At 39.6% G+C, this 16,436-nt stretch overlaps 1 protein-coding gene across 1 annotated transcript; it reads left to right on the top strand.

The window, feature by feature from the left end:
- The first annotated feature begins 348 nt into the window (after positions 1-348).
- Positions 349-10,593, top strand: dsg2.1 (desmoglein 2, tandem duplicate 1). Its single transcript, XM_058378713.1, has 14 exons — positions 349-529; positions 2,962-3,090; positions 3,190-3,351; positions 3,435-3,576; positions 3,668-3,831; positions 3,993-4,127; positions 4,289-4,474; positions 4,620-5,014; positions 5,219-5,361; positions 6,313-6,534; positions 7,078-7,302; positions 7,710-7,837; positions 8,154-8,420; positions 8,896-10,593. Exons 1-14 carry the CDS (start codon positions 476-478, stop codon positions 10,066-10,068), a joined length of 3,525 nt encoding a protein of 1,174 aa, XP_058234696.1. The 5' UTR covers positions 349-475; the 3' UTR covers positions 10,069-10,593.
- The last annotated feature ends 5,843 nt before the right edge of the window (positions 10,594-16,436 follow it).

Genomic DNA, 16,436 nt, shown 5'->3' on the forward strand with positions numbered 1-16,436 from the left:
GAGGAACCTGAATCTGTGGTGGAGGATGGAAATGTCTGGGCCGATCTTTTCAGCCTGACCACAAGCAGGGAAGTGAAAGAATGGATGGGGGGGGGATTCTTTTGATTTAATACACTGACCATTGGCTTTCTCTTAATCAGTTTGAACGTTACAGAAACTGATACTGACTGGATAACGTTGGATAATGTAATGGGACTGGGTAATAGGCTGTAAAAGGAATTGTGCCATGGATACGCACGCGCACACAACAAACAAATGAGGGAGACAGAGAGAGAGAGAGAGAGAGAGAGAGAGAGTGAGAGAGAGAGAGAGAGAGAGATCCTCCTCTCAACTCAAAAAGGTGTGTGAAAGTGCTGACTTCCTTACATCACATGTAATCGCGCAGCACCTGTAGTGGACGTGTTGAACTACCCAGAACTAAAGAACAGTATTGTACACCGGAGAGTTGGATTTGAGTCGGGCTCGCGCTCCGGATATGGCCCGGTTATGGCGTTCGGCGCCGCTTCTCTGGCTGTTTTGTTTCGTTTTGGTAAGTTTAGACTCATTTTATGTGTTTTCTTTTAAGCATGTCGTCCCTGTATATATAGCTTAGATACGTCTAGAAATGTTTCCAGTAGTGCCTTGCCCGTGTTGAATTTAACCATGACATAATTACTTTACCGATATTACATAGAACTATTTGAAAAAGAGTCGGCTCTTTGAACCGACTCCTTTAGGTGAACGTCGGAAGCGGACTCGCTTTTGTTCAAAGACAAGATAAGACAAAACTCGGTGAAAACGAATCAATATTATAAGGTACAAATATAATGTTGACTTTGATCGTCTTGTTTGGCACAACATAACGATGTAGAGCCAGTTTCAGCAAGAATAAGACTGTTACGTTGTTTTAATAGGTAGTGTAAGGTAATGAGTAGGCAAATGTCAGGAAGTTGAGCTTACACACACACACACACACACACACACACACACACAACATAATAATATCAGTAAAGAAACCCTTGCCTTAGGTTTATTAGTGATCAATGCAAATACTGTATGTAGCACCTTGCTGTTTTGCATGTATTAAAAATAAGAGACGAAATGCAGTACTATTTTTGATCATCACAATGAGATTTACAATTAATATGCAAAGATAAGCACACCCTGGTTTTGGGGGAAATCAAAAAGTTTTCAAAGAGAAAGTCCCTGGTCTTCTCGATGGGCTGAGCCGAGTACTGTGAGCAGAGCCGAGTACAATGAATAGAGATAAAACTAGACTGAACCACAAGTTTTAACATTACCATATCTATCACAAGTCGATAAATAGAATACAGCTTGCTGGTTAAATTGACCAGAATTCTAAACCTGCTTTCTGTTGACCCAGTTCAAGCGGTTATTCCAGTGTACCCACGAGATGTTAGATCACTTTGCATGACAGTCTTTATACACGACTGTCTTTATACAGTCTATATTTGTTTCCTTTAAGTCTCGTAGGAACAAGGAAACATAACGTATATATTTTTGTATGTATTTGTTTTTAAGTGGACTGGATTGGTGAAAAGAATCCCACATCATTACACATCGTTTTCCCATCACAATTCCTGTTTAGAATTAGATGAAATTCATTTTTATGATATCACTTTACAAAATCAGGGAAGCCCATATTGCTGTTTAATTCATACGTTTTAATATATTCCCAATATTCATAAAGATTCATTAGGATCTATATAATCGACCTCTAGTATATTTTATAGTAATTAATTGTGTATAGCCATTATATTTTCTCCATTGTCTATTTTGGTCAAAGGAAGCGTTGATTTTAGGTGGAATATATAGAGATGTAGTACCGCTTTATGTAACCGTTCATTACATGATGTTGTCTGACTTCATTTATAACCCCCCTCAAAAAAGCACAATTAATGTTTTTAGCATTATATAATACCGTAGGGCTTGCCTCATTTGCCTCTGACAGTTAAGCATTACACCAAATATCAAATAGGTTAATCTGGAAATAATTGTAATATTAATTCAGTCAGTCGAAAAGTCTTAGACCAGTAGTGAAAATGCTTTTATTCTGCTTCAGTAAATAGTAGACTCTTAATCTTGCTTTAATGACAGTGTGTGCTTGAGCTGACACCGACTCCACAAGTGTTGTCGCATAACTTCAGTGAAAGGATTAGATTCGCAGATAATCTGATCTTTTGTTCAAAGTAATTGAAAGTAATGTGGTCAATATCAGATCCTGGCTTAGATTTAAATCTTGAATATTAAATAATCAAAGCTCCCATTTTATGTAAGACATTTCAAACCTTCTGTTTATCTCAGATTTTCAGGGTCTCAGACTTTTTTGACCGTTCTGTATATTGCTGGTCTTTTGAAAACTGCAGGTTTTCAATTTTTCTTTTCACAAGCTATGTTCTATTTACCTCAAAACCTAGGCCTTGCAATTGGAATACAAACACCATGGCATATTAATGTCATCCTATATGTGGATTGTTTATACGTATCATACTCTGCGTTAATGGAGCTCATTTTCTGCTGTGCTGGTGTGTCATTCAGTTTAGAAGATCTGAATAGGGCTCTAAGCACTAGTCTGGCTTGTCTGTGTACTGTGTGGGATTTGCTGTGAGGGATATTTGGATGAGATGAACACCGTGTTGTAAAGACAAATATCCAGTCAAGCAGATGCTTGTTTACACAGAAGTGTAGCTGTTCTGAAAATGTCCGCCATTTTGTGTCTTCTGTTTCGGGGCAAACAAGCCACGTAATGTCGCCTCAACATAGTCTACATTTTCAGCACAGTATAAACAAGTTTAAGTCCACAGGTTTCACAGCAGTTGACATCATAGTGATGAAAGAAAAGCAATCATGCTGCTGTATGAACAGAGAAGACTGACACTAACTTCACTATAAATAAAGGCTTTGGGCAACCATGCAAAAAAAATGAGCTATTTTGCAAATACCTCTCTGTCTCCCCCCCAGTGTGTGTTTGAAGCTGGAGCCAAAACAGACCATTCCATATCTCTCCAAAGGAACAAGAGAGAATGGATCGTCCCTCCACAGATTTTGGAGGAAAATGTAGACTACACTAAACAGGCCTTTATTGCTCGGGTGAGAATGCGCTCTTTTTTGTTTCAAATTATTGTTTTGTTTTTTTGCACTTTATTCTTTAATTGATGATCTTTCTGTTATGAATATGTTTCTTTTTAGATTCGTTCAGATAAGGAAGATCCAAGTAAGGGTCCAATAAAATATGCCTTAAAGGGCGTTGGAGCAGACCAGGAACCCTATAACTTGTTCGTTGTGGATGCTAACACTGGCAATGTTCGAATAACTGGGATTCTAGACCGAGAGGTCATTGCCCAGTACAATGTAAGTTAAGAATCATATACTGTAAACACAATGATGATGGAATTATGATAATGATCCCTTACTAATGATGATGGGCTTCACAGCTTTCTGGAGTTGCCACGTACCCTGATGGCACAGTGGCAGAGAATGATATTCAGCTGAGGGTAAAGGTGAAAGATCAGAATGACAATTCGCCAGTCTTCTTGCCCATCACTGCAGGATCTGTGAAAGAGCTCAGCCCTGTAGGCAAGTCCATACAAATTATCTTTTTTTTTTTTTTTTACTAATTTGGATGTGATGAGAACGATGGTGATGACACTGCTAATGAAATATTTAGGTACAACTGTAATGAAAATAACAGCGACGGATGCTGATGAACCCGGGAATATCAACTCTTTGATCCGCTATGAGATAGTCGATCAGAAGCCTGCAGGAGAGATGATGTTTAGCATCAATCAGAATGGAGAAGTGATCGTTAACAGTCCTAACTTGGACCGAGAGGTGAGGCACCACACATATAAACAAATGTGTTATAACCAATACATTAAAACGACTATTCCTTATAAATTTTATTACAAGTAAACCCACTGTACAACAACAGACATTTTGTCTTTATTGTAACATACTCCTTATGATGATCCATGTCTCACTATAATCTGCAGAGCATTGACCAGTATCAACTGACTGTAAAAGCCTCAGACCTCAATGGAGGTCCAGGTTGCAACTCAAAGATCACAACATTCAATATCAACATTGAGGATGTCAACGACAACCCCCCAGTACTGGAGAAGGACTCTGTAAGGCAGCACTTGTTTAATCCTTGTGTTCCTACTTGTTCTAGTGTAGTGAAATTAGACAGTGCTTCTCTAAAATATGTAATATACAAGACACAGAAATGTACCACTATAGATTAGCCAATGAGATAGTTGTACCTATTTCTTTCTCCTTCTGTGTACAGTTTGAAGCCAGTATTGAGGAGAACACCGATAACCTGGAGGTGATGAGATTTAAAACCACTGATCTGGACTTGCAAAACACTGAAAACTGGCAGGCGGAATACAGTATTGTGTCAGGCAACGGGGGTGGGCATTTCAAGATTGTCACTGATCCAAAGACCAATGAGGGAGTTCTGATGCTTGTCAAGGTTGTAAATGTTTTATTTTCCGGTATTACGCTTATATTGATATAAATGAGGACAAATATGCCTCTTATATTGTTAGTTTGCCTTAGTGATACTATTATACTGCTTGCACTGTGCAGAAGAAGTAACCAGTCTACATTGCTTTCAGGCTGTAGATTACGAGGAAGTAAAAGACATGAATCTGGGCATCACTGTGAACAACGTGGCTCCAGCCTATGCTGGATCTGGGTCTGTTTCGACAATAGTAGTAGGAGGAGGAGGAGGAGGAGGAGGAGGAGGTGGAGGAGGAGGAGGTGGAGGAGGAGGTGGAGGAGCATGGGCAGGAGGAGTAGGTGGACCTACAGGAATGGCAGGCGGTGGAGGTTCAAATAAAATCTACAATATGCATGTTAATGTAAAGAACCAGCCTGAAGGCCCGCGCTTCATTCCCAAAGTGAAGGCAATTCCAATTTCTGAAAATGGCAAGATGGTTGATATATCAAAAGTCATCACAACGTATGTTGCTACCGATTCAGACACAGGATTGGCTGCTAAAGGAGTCAAGTGAGTCCTCTACTTATTACATAAAAAGTTTCTTGAATTACATGCATGTAGGTAACAATACAAAGCCATGGTAAGCTTAACTAATGGCAGTATCTGTCTGAAAATATCTGCACTCATTATGTTTCTGCACTAAAGTTTTTCTGTTTTGTTTTTTTTTTCACCAATTTCTGTATGTGAATGTATACTTCTGGTTTTCCTCTCCAGATATGTGAAAGGCTCCGACCGAGACAACTGGCTATCCATTGACGAGAATACCGGTAAAATCAAATTGAACAAAATCCCAGATCGAGAGTCTCCATATCTGGTCAACGGGACTTACATGGCAGAAATCCTCTGTATCAGTCAAGGTTCATAACTCAGTTAAATTATCTGCTTAAATGATCTTTTAGTGTGTCTTCAATCTGCAATATTGAAGGAACACAAGGACAAGGAACATATACAGTGCGGTGTAAAAGTCTGAGAGCACTAGAGAAAATGCTTTCCGCATTACTTTAGCACAAATGTTTGCATTACGAAGGACATTATCAGCAACACTTTTAGGGGAAGTAGAAACTTTTCAAACAATTTCTCAATTTCTTTGTATTTGGTACATCCCCATTGTGGTTAATCTAGCCAAAGCAACATGGTCAGAACTTTTGCTTACATTTAAACAGAGACCTAGAAATAATGCCGAATAGTCAAGATGTTGTAGTTTTCCTTTTCTTTTTTTTTTAACTTTCTGTTTATTATTTTTATATTGATCCTCTCCAGTATGGAACACTCCAGATTTTTAGAAAGATCTGGGTGTGCATTATTGCTTTAATGCTATGCTTCACTAGGGGGAGCTATAGTCCCTATATACACTGCTAAAGCGCAATAAGCTGATAGCAGACAATTAAAGTGTCAGGTAGCAGGAGCAATTTGTGAATAGCATAAAAAGGAAATAGCAAATAAAGCTAACTATTTAACTGTGTTTCTTCTGTTCGCATAGGAAGAAAGCAAGTTTGATTAATTATTAGTACAATTTGACTCTACACAACATTTGTAGATTTCAGGAAGACCAGACAGGACAGTTATATAATGACTAGTAGAGCATATGTGCATTATGGCACTACGTGTTCTACAGACGGAGCCATAAAAGACATGTATAAATATATATCACACATTGATAATAGTGTCTCTTCCAGCTTTGTTTAAGATATTGTTGTTCAGTTTGCCTTTTTGATCTTGATATATCCTTTAGAAAAAAAACTAACTATACTACAATAGGGCTTTAATAATGCTGTTCACAATGTAATACTCTTCATCTGTCATTATAGACATGCCTTCTAAGACGGCCACGGGCACTGTCGCCATCCAGGTGGAGGACTTTAATGACCACTGCCCTAATCTGATAAATAAAACACAGACTATGTGCACCACTCAGGAAGTTTTGTATGTCACTGCAGAGGACAGTGATTCTTTTCCCAATGGAGCACCCTTCAAATTCATCGTCCTCCCTGAAGGGACAGATGGAAAATGGTCCGTGGAGCATTACAGCGGTATGTATTTTTAGTGATCTTCCCTGACATTCAGGCAATGTGTCATACTTCATGGCACAAATGACCATAAAAGCATTAAATGATCATTAGTTCCTTCAAACTCCAGGTTTCCTCCCACAGTCCAAAAACATGTACATCAGGTTGATTGGTAATTCTAAATTGCCCATAGGAGTGAGTGTGAGTGTGTGCGGTTGTCTGTCTATATGTGGCCCTGCGATAGGCTGGTGACCTGTCCAGGGTGTACCCCTGCCTTTTGCCCTATGTGCGCTGGGATAGGCTCCAGCAGACCCCCGTGACCCTAATTAGGAATAAGCGGGTATAGACAATGGATGGATGGGTGGATAGTTCCTTCAAGAGATTTGGATTTAGTTAAAATGAATAAGGCTGTCCTCATGCTAGCTTTTTTGTTTTTTGTCTATTATTGCAAAATATATTAATGCAAGAATAAATTGATTGATTATGGAAAACGACTGTGGACAATCTGTAATATTTGTTCCTGACATGATGTAAGGCAGTGATGTTGATTTAATCTTGTTATTGTAGAAACAGCAGCCATTTTGAAGCCCGAAGGCTCATTGTGGCCAGGTCCTCTTCAAGTGACTCTGGAAATTCAAGACCAGCAGGGAGTCTCGTGTCCAGACAAGCAAGTGCTTAAGGTGGATGTATGCACATGTGATAAATCAGCAACATGTACCTCTGCTAAGAAGGGCTCGAAACTTGGCAGTGCCGGACTTGGTTTGCTTTTCCTGGGACTCCTCTTGCTATTACGTGAGCATAATTTTTATGTCTGTTAAATTAGCTACATCAAGCATATGAAGTTTGAAATGATTTCTTAATGATATCCCTCCAACGTCTTTAATAAGACACGTTGCAAAAATAGACAGATTATGAATGTTTGGCCTCTTTATCAAGGAAATCCTTTAGGAAAAGTATGGGCATTAATATTTATACCCAAGGTTATAACGATGCATTCTCAAGGACAGAAATGGCTTCAAGCTAATATTAATTTACTGTGTCTATGATAACCAGTAGACCTTCTTACAAGAAAATAAAAGAGTGTTAAAGAAGCCTGCATCAGCACTCAATCTCTGTAATGATACACCCTGTAGAACAAAAAACTAAGCAGTAGGTAACTATGTTTTAGCATAGAGTGATCAATCCGCCTGTCTTTACAGTTATTCCACTCCTACTGCTGCTCTGTCAGTGCGGCGCAGCCGGCATGAGCGGAGCCTTCGCCGACATACCTTTTGACACGAAAGAGCATCTGATTTCCTACCATACAGAAGGACAGGGAGAAGACCGGGTAAGAGAGATAACTCAGATTCTCGTTCAAACTTTCGGTTGTTCTGGTAGATTCTATTAAAATCAGTTAAATACCACAATCCCTAAACGACTGACGTTTTTTAATATTAATTAAGGAGCTGTTTTATGAAAATCTTACAGTATGTTGACACACTATATACTCTATAGGTTTGTTGATAGTTTTATTAAAAATAAATTGTTATCATTTATCCTAGACTGATAATGATGTGATTAACGGAGTGGTTAAAATCCACCTGCAGTACAAAACTTTCATGTAACCTCTGTTGTTCCAATCATTTTTATTCTGACTTTGACAGGATGTGCCCTTAATCCTGACTGAAACTGATGGTGCTGGAAAAATGAGCATGAATGGTGGCGGTGGGACCATGAAGGGAGGTTTTGGAACAGGAGGTTTTGGATCTGGTGGCTACAGGATGAACGGCGGAGGTCACTTCTATAATCATATGGAGATGTCTTCTATGGATCAAGCGATGAGCAGACAGTTTGGGATGAGGGATGGGTTTTCCACAATGGACAGTGGAATGGCTATTGGCGAAGACTTCTTGGATAATTACTACTCAAATGTAAGTGGAAACATATTTGAAAGCACACACAAAAAAACAGAAATTGATCTCACACACCGTATAAGCACTAGTACCAGTGCTGCAGGGGCAAAGCACTACATAAATTTGCCTCTTTTATAATAGAGTAGAGTAGAAAAGTCTGAAACTGTATGTATTCTTTAGTCTTCATTATTTGAGAAAATCAAATGCAATTTTGTAAATTATGTTTCACAAATCATTTTCTATTCTGTACACAGAGGTACAGACTAATCAAGAATATTACAACAAGGTCATTAAGACATTATTACAACTGTTGTGAATGTGTAACAAGAAGTATATCCATAATTGGTCAGCAACCATCAAGCTCGTTGGTGTTAATAGTGGCTTTAGTCTGTGCTTGTAGTCTGATACAGTTTTATATGCAGTAAAGCAGGTCAATTCTTGTAAGGCATCATATGAGGTTAAGAGCTTTAACATGCCTATTTGTCTGTTGCAGAAAAGTCATCATCTTTATCACGAAAGCGAAGACAATTTGGTGCCATTTGGGTTTGAGGGCAAGGGCTCACCTGCTGGTTCTGTAGGGTGCTGCAGCATCTTGGGAGAGGATGAAGATTTGGGGTTCCTTAATAACTTGGGGCCAAAGTTCACTACTCTAGCTGAGATATGTGGAGGTACAAAGTTCACAGAGGTTGCTCCCAGACTTCCACCTCCTCCAAAACCCATCGTGGATCACTCTGAATCAATTTCCATGCACACCAACACTGTCAACCCAGTCAATGTTGCAACAAACTCGCACATGGAGGAAAATGTGCTAATCAGAAACACCCAAGTAGTGTCTGATGTGCAGCCGGTCCAAACCCTGATGGTGCAGCAGCAGCCAATGTACTACATGGTGGAGCCGCAGGTCTCTAACACTATGCTATTGGCCGAGAGACCCGCCATGGGACTGACCCAGGGGATGTATGTGCTGAACAGCGCTCCAGTGACCGAAAGAGTCCTGGTCCAGGGTGCTATGCCAGCGCAAGCCACAATTGCTGGAGGCGACAGAATGGTGTTGTTGGAAACGCATGGAGGATCCACCACCGCACAGACCACAGGCCTGCTCCAGTCAGCTCATCTGTCTGGATCGCAGCTGTTGCTGGTTGATACAGGTGCACAAGGCGGTCAGGTCCTCCAAGGCACACTGCAGAGAGGGGGCATCGCTGGCTCTCAGGGCTTAATGTTGGTGGATGGTCAAGGAACGCTGCAGAGAGGGGGCATCTCTGGCTCTCAGGGCTTAATGTTGGTGGATGGTCAAGGAACGCTGCAGAGAGGGGGCATCTCTGGCTCTCAGGGCTTAATGTTGGTGGAAGGTCAAGGAACGCTGCAGAGAGGGGGCATCTCTGGCTCTCAGGGCATACTGGTGATGGAAGGGCAAGGAGCGCCCACAGTTCACGGATCCCTCCAAAAAAGTGTTCCTGTAGCCGGAGTTTCTCAGAGTATGGTGCATGTTGTGGAGAGGCAGGGAGGGACTTCAGGAATCACCCAAGGATCTCTGCAGGGAGGGGTAAAATCCACTGCCATGTCCCAGAGTGGGACTATAGGATTAAACACAAGCACTATACATGGACTTCCCAGCTCAAGGAAGGTTGTCGTCCAAGAGAAGAAGGTTGTGAAAACCAACCTGTAACGATGGATACGCTTTCCTAACACTGAACACAACACCAGGAGCCTGAGGTAATGTCCTCAATGCTTTAATTTGGAAAAAACACAAGCATTTTCATACTCAGAGGCTCTTAAATTCATTAATGCATACACTGTATACCAATTTACCTGAGTACTGGGTCATTGTTGTGTTTTCTTTTCTTAAATTTAAAGCTCTTTTTTTTGGGTTACTGTGTTTTTGTGTGGTATTACTAAGCTTCTCTATGCTATTAAATTTTATATCAGAGGTAACACTACTTAAAGGTTACACACTATGCAAAGTCAGTGTTTCAATCTATATATACATATAAGAAAAAGAAAAAATAGTTTTATCATTTTGTATTGTCAGAGCATATTTCAGGAAAAAAAAAACTTGCACATTTATAGGAAAGAAAATAGACAAAAAAAAAAAAACATGCTGGGAGGAGTTCATCTTGCTTGAAGGTTTCTTTTACTGATATCCAAGCCCTTTAAAGAAAAACCCTTAAAATAAGAAAGAGAAAAAGCAAAAGACTGGTGATCAGTCCACGGTATGAAAAATGCGTACTAGGTTTGAAGTGTTTTCCAAAAAAAAAATGGTACATTTGCTCAAAATTTTAAGAACTGTAAATAAATAAATTAAGGCACCTAACACACTTTCTTTAAAATGTTTTTACTGATATATATACAAAAAAAAAACAATTGCAGGTTTTGCATTAATGCAAGCATTCACGAATTACGGAGACAAGGGCTTAACTACTCTAAATCTACGAAATACTCACAGTCGCATTTCTAACAGAAAGGAACGGTGAGGTTACATTACTGTGACCTTACGCTTTTCATAAGCATCAATCATATCGATTTAGCTCCTCTAACCTTGCATAATGTTAGTTTGATGTGTCATGTTCTTTATATCAGAATGTAAAGAGACTTTTGAATCGTAAAATGCTTGTAGTTTTGTATCTTCCCTTTTCTGCTACGAACTATGGGGGAGTCACAAGTCTTTCTTTTCTACTGGGTTCGACTTTGTAACGTTTTCATAAGAGATGAAGTGATATCGGGAACTGGATTAATATTTGGACATGCACATGTAATGTTCTCTTGAGCTGACATAGTAGTTGCTGTTATATGTTTTAAGGGAACTGTATCTCAAAAATGGGACTTTTTGTTATTTTTGTATGTTAAGATTTTCAAGATTTGCATCAGCAATATGAATGTGCTTGGAAATAAACTGCCATTTAGTATCGAAGAGACGGCTTTAGGTTTGATATGTGGGTTTTAAACTGGAACCACTTGGATTTCGAACTTGGATCTCATTTATTGCCTATTAATACAATAAACAATGTTTTGAGAAATATTTGTTATTTTGGTGTCTTATTTAATATCATTATCGTAAACCTTTTGCACAATCAAAAACAAGCTCGCAATATAGTTCTGGACTATAAATTATTCATTGTTTGTGTGATATAATTGTTTTGGTTGCTGTGTTGCACAATGGATGTTGTGAGAGTAAGTCGTTTAAGCTATAATTCAAATTGACACCTCTTTCTGTCATTCACACACACACACACACACACACACAAATACTTTCATATGAGTGAAAGGACTCATACTTCTGATTCACAATATTTCTCTCTCTCTCACACACACACACACAATCATACTCTCAAACACACACACACACACACACACCCTTACATATGAGTGAAAGGAATCATACTTTTTATACACAATGTCTCTCTCTCTCTCACACACACACACACACCCATACACACAGTCATACTCTCAAACACACACAATGTTGAACCATTTCAGTATCAACATCATTATCTTTTTCACATGAGCTATCAATTACACCAACAATGTTATGAGAGTGAGTCAAAGGTTTGATAATAGAGGCAGTTAAAGAAGTAATTCATCTCATATACACTGTCATACTCTCACTCTGTTATTCTCTCTCTCTCTCACACACACACACACACACTATCATACTCTTTAACACACACTATCAATCCCTCTCATACATTACCATACAACTCTCTCACACACACTATCATACCTCCTCATACACAATATCAAAAACACTCTCTCACACATACTATCAAATTCTCTCACCCCCCCCGATACACACCATATTCTTTCATATACACTCATACATATATGTTGTGTATGACATGTATGTTGTTTGTTAAATGTTCTCTATATATAAAGGTGGACTTGACAGTACCATACTCTCCCACACATACTGTCTCACACTATCAAACCCTCAATCAGACACACACATGCACACACACACACAATTATATTTTCTCATACTGTCAAACGCACTTAAACATTATCAAACCCTCAATCACACAAACATGCTTTCAAACTTTTTCACACACATTTGGTGTTCCACCAAAAAAGGTAATCGTGTTTTTGTGGATCTTATCAGCAGTTCTCAGAACATTAGGTCGTACAAAGTACATGATCCCCTTCTGATATAAATATAACATGGGGAAGGCCGATACTTCTTTTCTTCCCTCCCTAATTTCCCAAAAACACAGTCATGTAATTTAAAGTCTCTTACAAATATCACAATTTGCTCGGCTCATCTGTGGATCCCAAACCGGAGCTGCTAAATCCCAGCTCCGACAGACGGCTTCCCAACCCCTTTTCCTGACAACAAGCAGAACAAATACGGCTCCAGACAACTGATCCAGTGACAAAATAGTCAGAATGCTAACATCTGCTAGGGATGATTATTTCCGAAATGATCGAGGGATGATACTAAAACAAATCTTTTAATGGCTCACTACACATTAGCCAAATTAGTCTCCAAGAATCCGGTTCGAGAAGCTTCCAGGAACGGAAGTTTTGCACATTTTTAAACTGGATTATGAGAAAGATAAACAGATAGAACGATACAGCCGGCAGCTATATGAAGCAGATGCATGTTTCCTGTGCTGCATCTGTGACAGTGGCCTTTTTGTCAGCAGCAAGCGATGGAAACAAAACAGAGCAGATGAAAGGGTTAGAGACAAAGCTTTTTATTCTGTAATGGGACCGGATAATGAGAACTGCGTGACTGACAGTTTTCACAGGGGGAGAGACAGGGAAAGAGGGAGAGTTGACTGAAATACTTGCAGAGAGGCTTTTCAAAACAATAAACATCTGATGCTGATCAGGAGCATAACAGCTAGTCGGGATCTCGTTCTGTTTCGATGCCTTCCGCAAAACAAAACAGAGGTGAAATCACAGGTGGCATTAGATGATTTTACTGGTAAGAAAATGAATCAGTCAGGCCACAGGCAATGGGTAGAGTAGCGGGTGTCGAACATTTCAGCTGCTGCTTTTAACATTCTGGTGGGAAAACATAAGACTGGTGACTAATAGAGAAACATGTTGTAAGAGCTGAACTGAATTTGAGCAAAGTTTGGCAAGTTCTGTTTTGTGCGTGATCAGACATGCCACTTCAGCATTGCAAAAGATATCGAGATGCTTCCTCCACACAAAGGACTAGTCTAGGATTCTGTAGGCATTTTAAACACAACACCTCATCCATCCCTAATGGGAAAATAAAGCATTCACTTACTTGGATTTGGTATAATACTATAGCCAAATATAGCAAAAGATGATTTAGTCTGGTCTTGAGAATGCTCCTTCAGTGTAATTTGATGAGCAGTTATTTTTTTATAGCTGAGAGCAGTGAAGACGATTATTTAGTACAGTGGTACCTCAGTGTTCGACCTTAATCTGTTCCAAAAGTCTGGTCGAATACTGAATTATTTTTCCCTATAGGAAATAATGTAAAACCAATTGATCTGTTTCAACGCAATGGTTGATCTCACAACTTTCCTCTTGGCAACATTGATGCCTGATTTCCCCTTTTTCGCAGACATGGCTACTGAAATTATACCACAATTGATGGCGTGGAGCTTTCAGAACAGATGACCTGCGTAAACCGCTTCATCTCTATTGTCTACGCTACGTTACGCCGCATGGAAAGCGCGTGCGGTCAAAATAGCTCTTTTCAGGTCGGGTCGTACACCGGTCGAGTCGTACACCGAAAACACTTTCATACACCGAGGTCAAATTGACTCGGAAATTCCAATCAAATACCGCAAATTCGAACACAGGTGTGGTCGAGGACCGAGGTACCACTGTATATAACTTACACTTTTTTTTGCCCTGGATTTACTTGATACTGTGTTTACATTTCTATATTTGGTTTAGTAGATGTTATGTATTATTATATGTGTGTCACATCCACGATATGTTATGGATTCAGTTTCTCCACAGCTCATAGTCTGCTACAAGCATGGCCACACCAGGCTCATCAGAAATCTGGTGATCTTAAATGTGGCAGTGTGTGTGTGTGTGTGTGTGTGTGTCGGGTTGTGTAGTCCTGGTTGGTCATGTTTGTATGCGAATATAGATTCTGGGAATTATAGTGAGACGTTGCACTTGAAGACTGTATTGAGAATGTTAATGAATGAGCAAGTTCATTTTAATGAACTCTAATGAACTCTAATAAACTTTAACGATCTCCTCAATAGGTAATACTGAATGCCAAGTCACCAATTCTCCAGAGATGTTTTTTTCAGCGCTTCAGAAGTTGATATACTAGTTTACTAGGCAGTTAAACATTTTTCACATGTGATTCATGCATGTTTATCACGTACCTGCCACGTTCTCCTAAACATAATGGTTTATTTAGGGGAATTACGTTGCTGTTATTTAGAAACTTTGTCTTTCCTGGATGCGCTTTGTAAAAGTTGTGCCCTGCCTAGTGCAGTACTTTTGTTTTCGTCGATATTGACAGCAAGGAGTACTTTACTTGTTTAGCTTTATGTGTACAGGGTTGGTCAGAGCACAAATCTAGATGTCCAACCTCCAACCTGTTTCTGTACAGAACTTGCAGCGATGTCCCCAACACTGCTTTTGTTTTCTAATTCACTTTCAGCATTTCTTATGTGGTCTCCTGATTCTACAGGGAAAAAGGATGTGTCTCTGCAGAGGGGATAACCCCTAGCCAGCGCCACTTCATTTAAGTTCATGATCCAACAGAAATGTGCGTGTCACAAGTGAACAGTTGGGGTCATGATTATAATACACATTTTGGTCGGGATTTGTGAGGCAAATTAGGTATGGCCATTTTGCATCGTAGGCAAATGAAGCCCTACTTTATAAATATCTAGTGCAGCCATGAAACTCTACCCTTGCACTAAATGGTTCTCCTGATACCATCTACATAACCCTTTATTATCCTGACTAAACTCCCAGGCTTGGTCTCAGCATGTGGGAAGTGATTATCCTCCTTATCCTCCTCTTCCCCAGTACCACCAGCTTAGTTCTGCTACAGGGGGGGTCCTCCTGCCTTACCTTGCATCAGCAACATGTTCTTAATATCTCTGTTTGTGCAGGTTCAACAGGCAAGTCTCTCTGAGCAGCAGTAGCAGCAGAGCAGATCTAATCCTGTCAAAACCAAACCTACCTACATTCCATTCCCATCAATAAAAGCTCATTAAATTCACTCGATGAGTTGTCATGGATGAAATTAGTTTTGTAGCAAATGGGAAGGAGTAAGAAGCAGGAAAAATGGTTTCATGTCAATCGATGAAAGGGTATTTGAGGTCCAGGTTCTGTCTCTCCTTCTACAATGTCAGTAATGTTTTGGAAAGTAACAGTGTTTTTTGCAGGCTCTAACAACTCAGCCGAATCCCCCCAGGTATCTGTTACTGTTAATGTGTTCATGAAAATTAAACTAGTGACACATCTGTTTATGCTGTATGCTGAGTACTTATTATTCCACAATAATCATAAGTTTTATACACACATACACAGATATAGAGGAAGACTCCATCACAGTCAATCTTGTCGTGTCAATCTTCTCCACAGTATAACTCCCCCAGGTTTGGGCATTGTCCACAGCCTCTCCTGGCACCACTGAAAACGATGTTTGGCACTGGCACAAGTGACCAGTGATTTGGCTTTAGCAGCTCAACCATAAATTTTCACCCTGTAGAGATCCTGATGAACAGTTTTGGAGTTGAGGTGCACATTTAAGTCTGCAGTGTGCTGTACAGCTGTGGTTTTATGTTTTTGGATACAATATGGGTTTATTACACGGACTAACTGAATCACTAAGGCATGAGAAAAAAGTTCACTTGGACCCACAATGTTTGGTCAAATACAGGAACAAATGAATCAGGATAGCCAATACATAGCCAAAATACACAAATATACAAATGATACACATTTACTGTTAATAATGAGCCACATTTGAATAATTGCTAATTGTTGATTAAAACAAACTATTTTGTTGTTTAAAGAGACGCTGAATGGAAGTTCAAGGATGCGTGGTTTACACGATCAACCGAAGAATCGTGACCC

The sequence above is a fragment of the Hemibagrus wyckioides genome, linkage group LG25, assembly GCF_019097595.1.
Source record: "Hemibagrus wyckioides isolate EC202008001 linkage group LG25, SWU_Hwy_1.0, whole genome shotgun sequence".
Lineage (NCBI taxonomy): Eukaryota > Metazoa > Chordata > Actinopteri > Siluriformes > Bagridae > Hemibagrus > Hemibagrus wyckioides.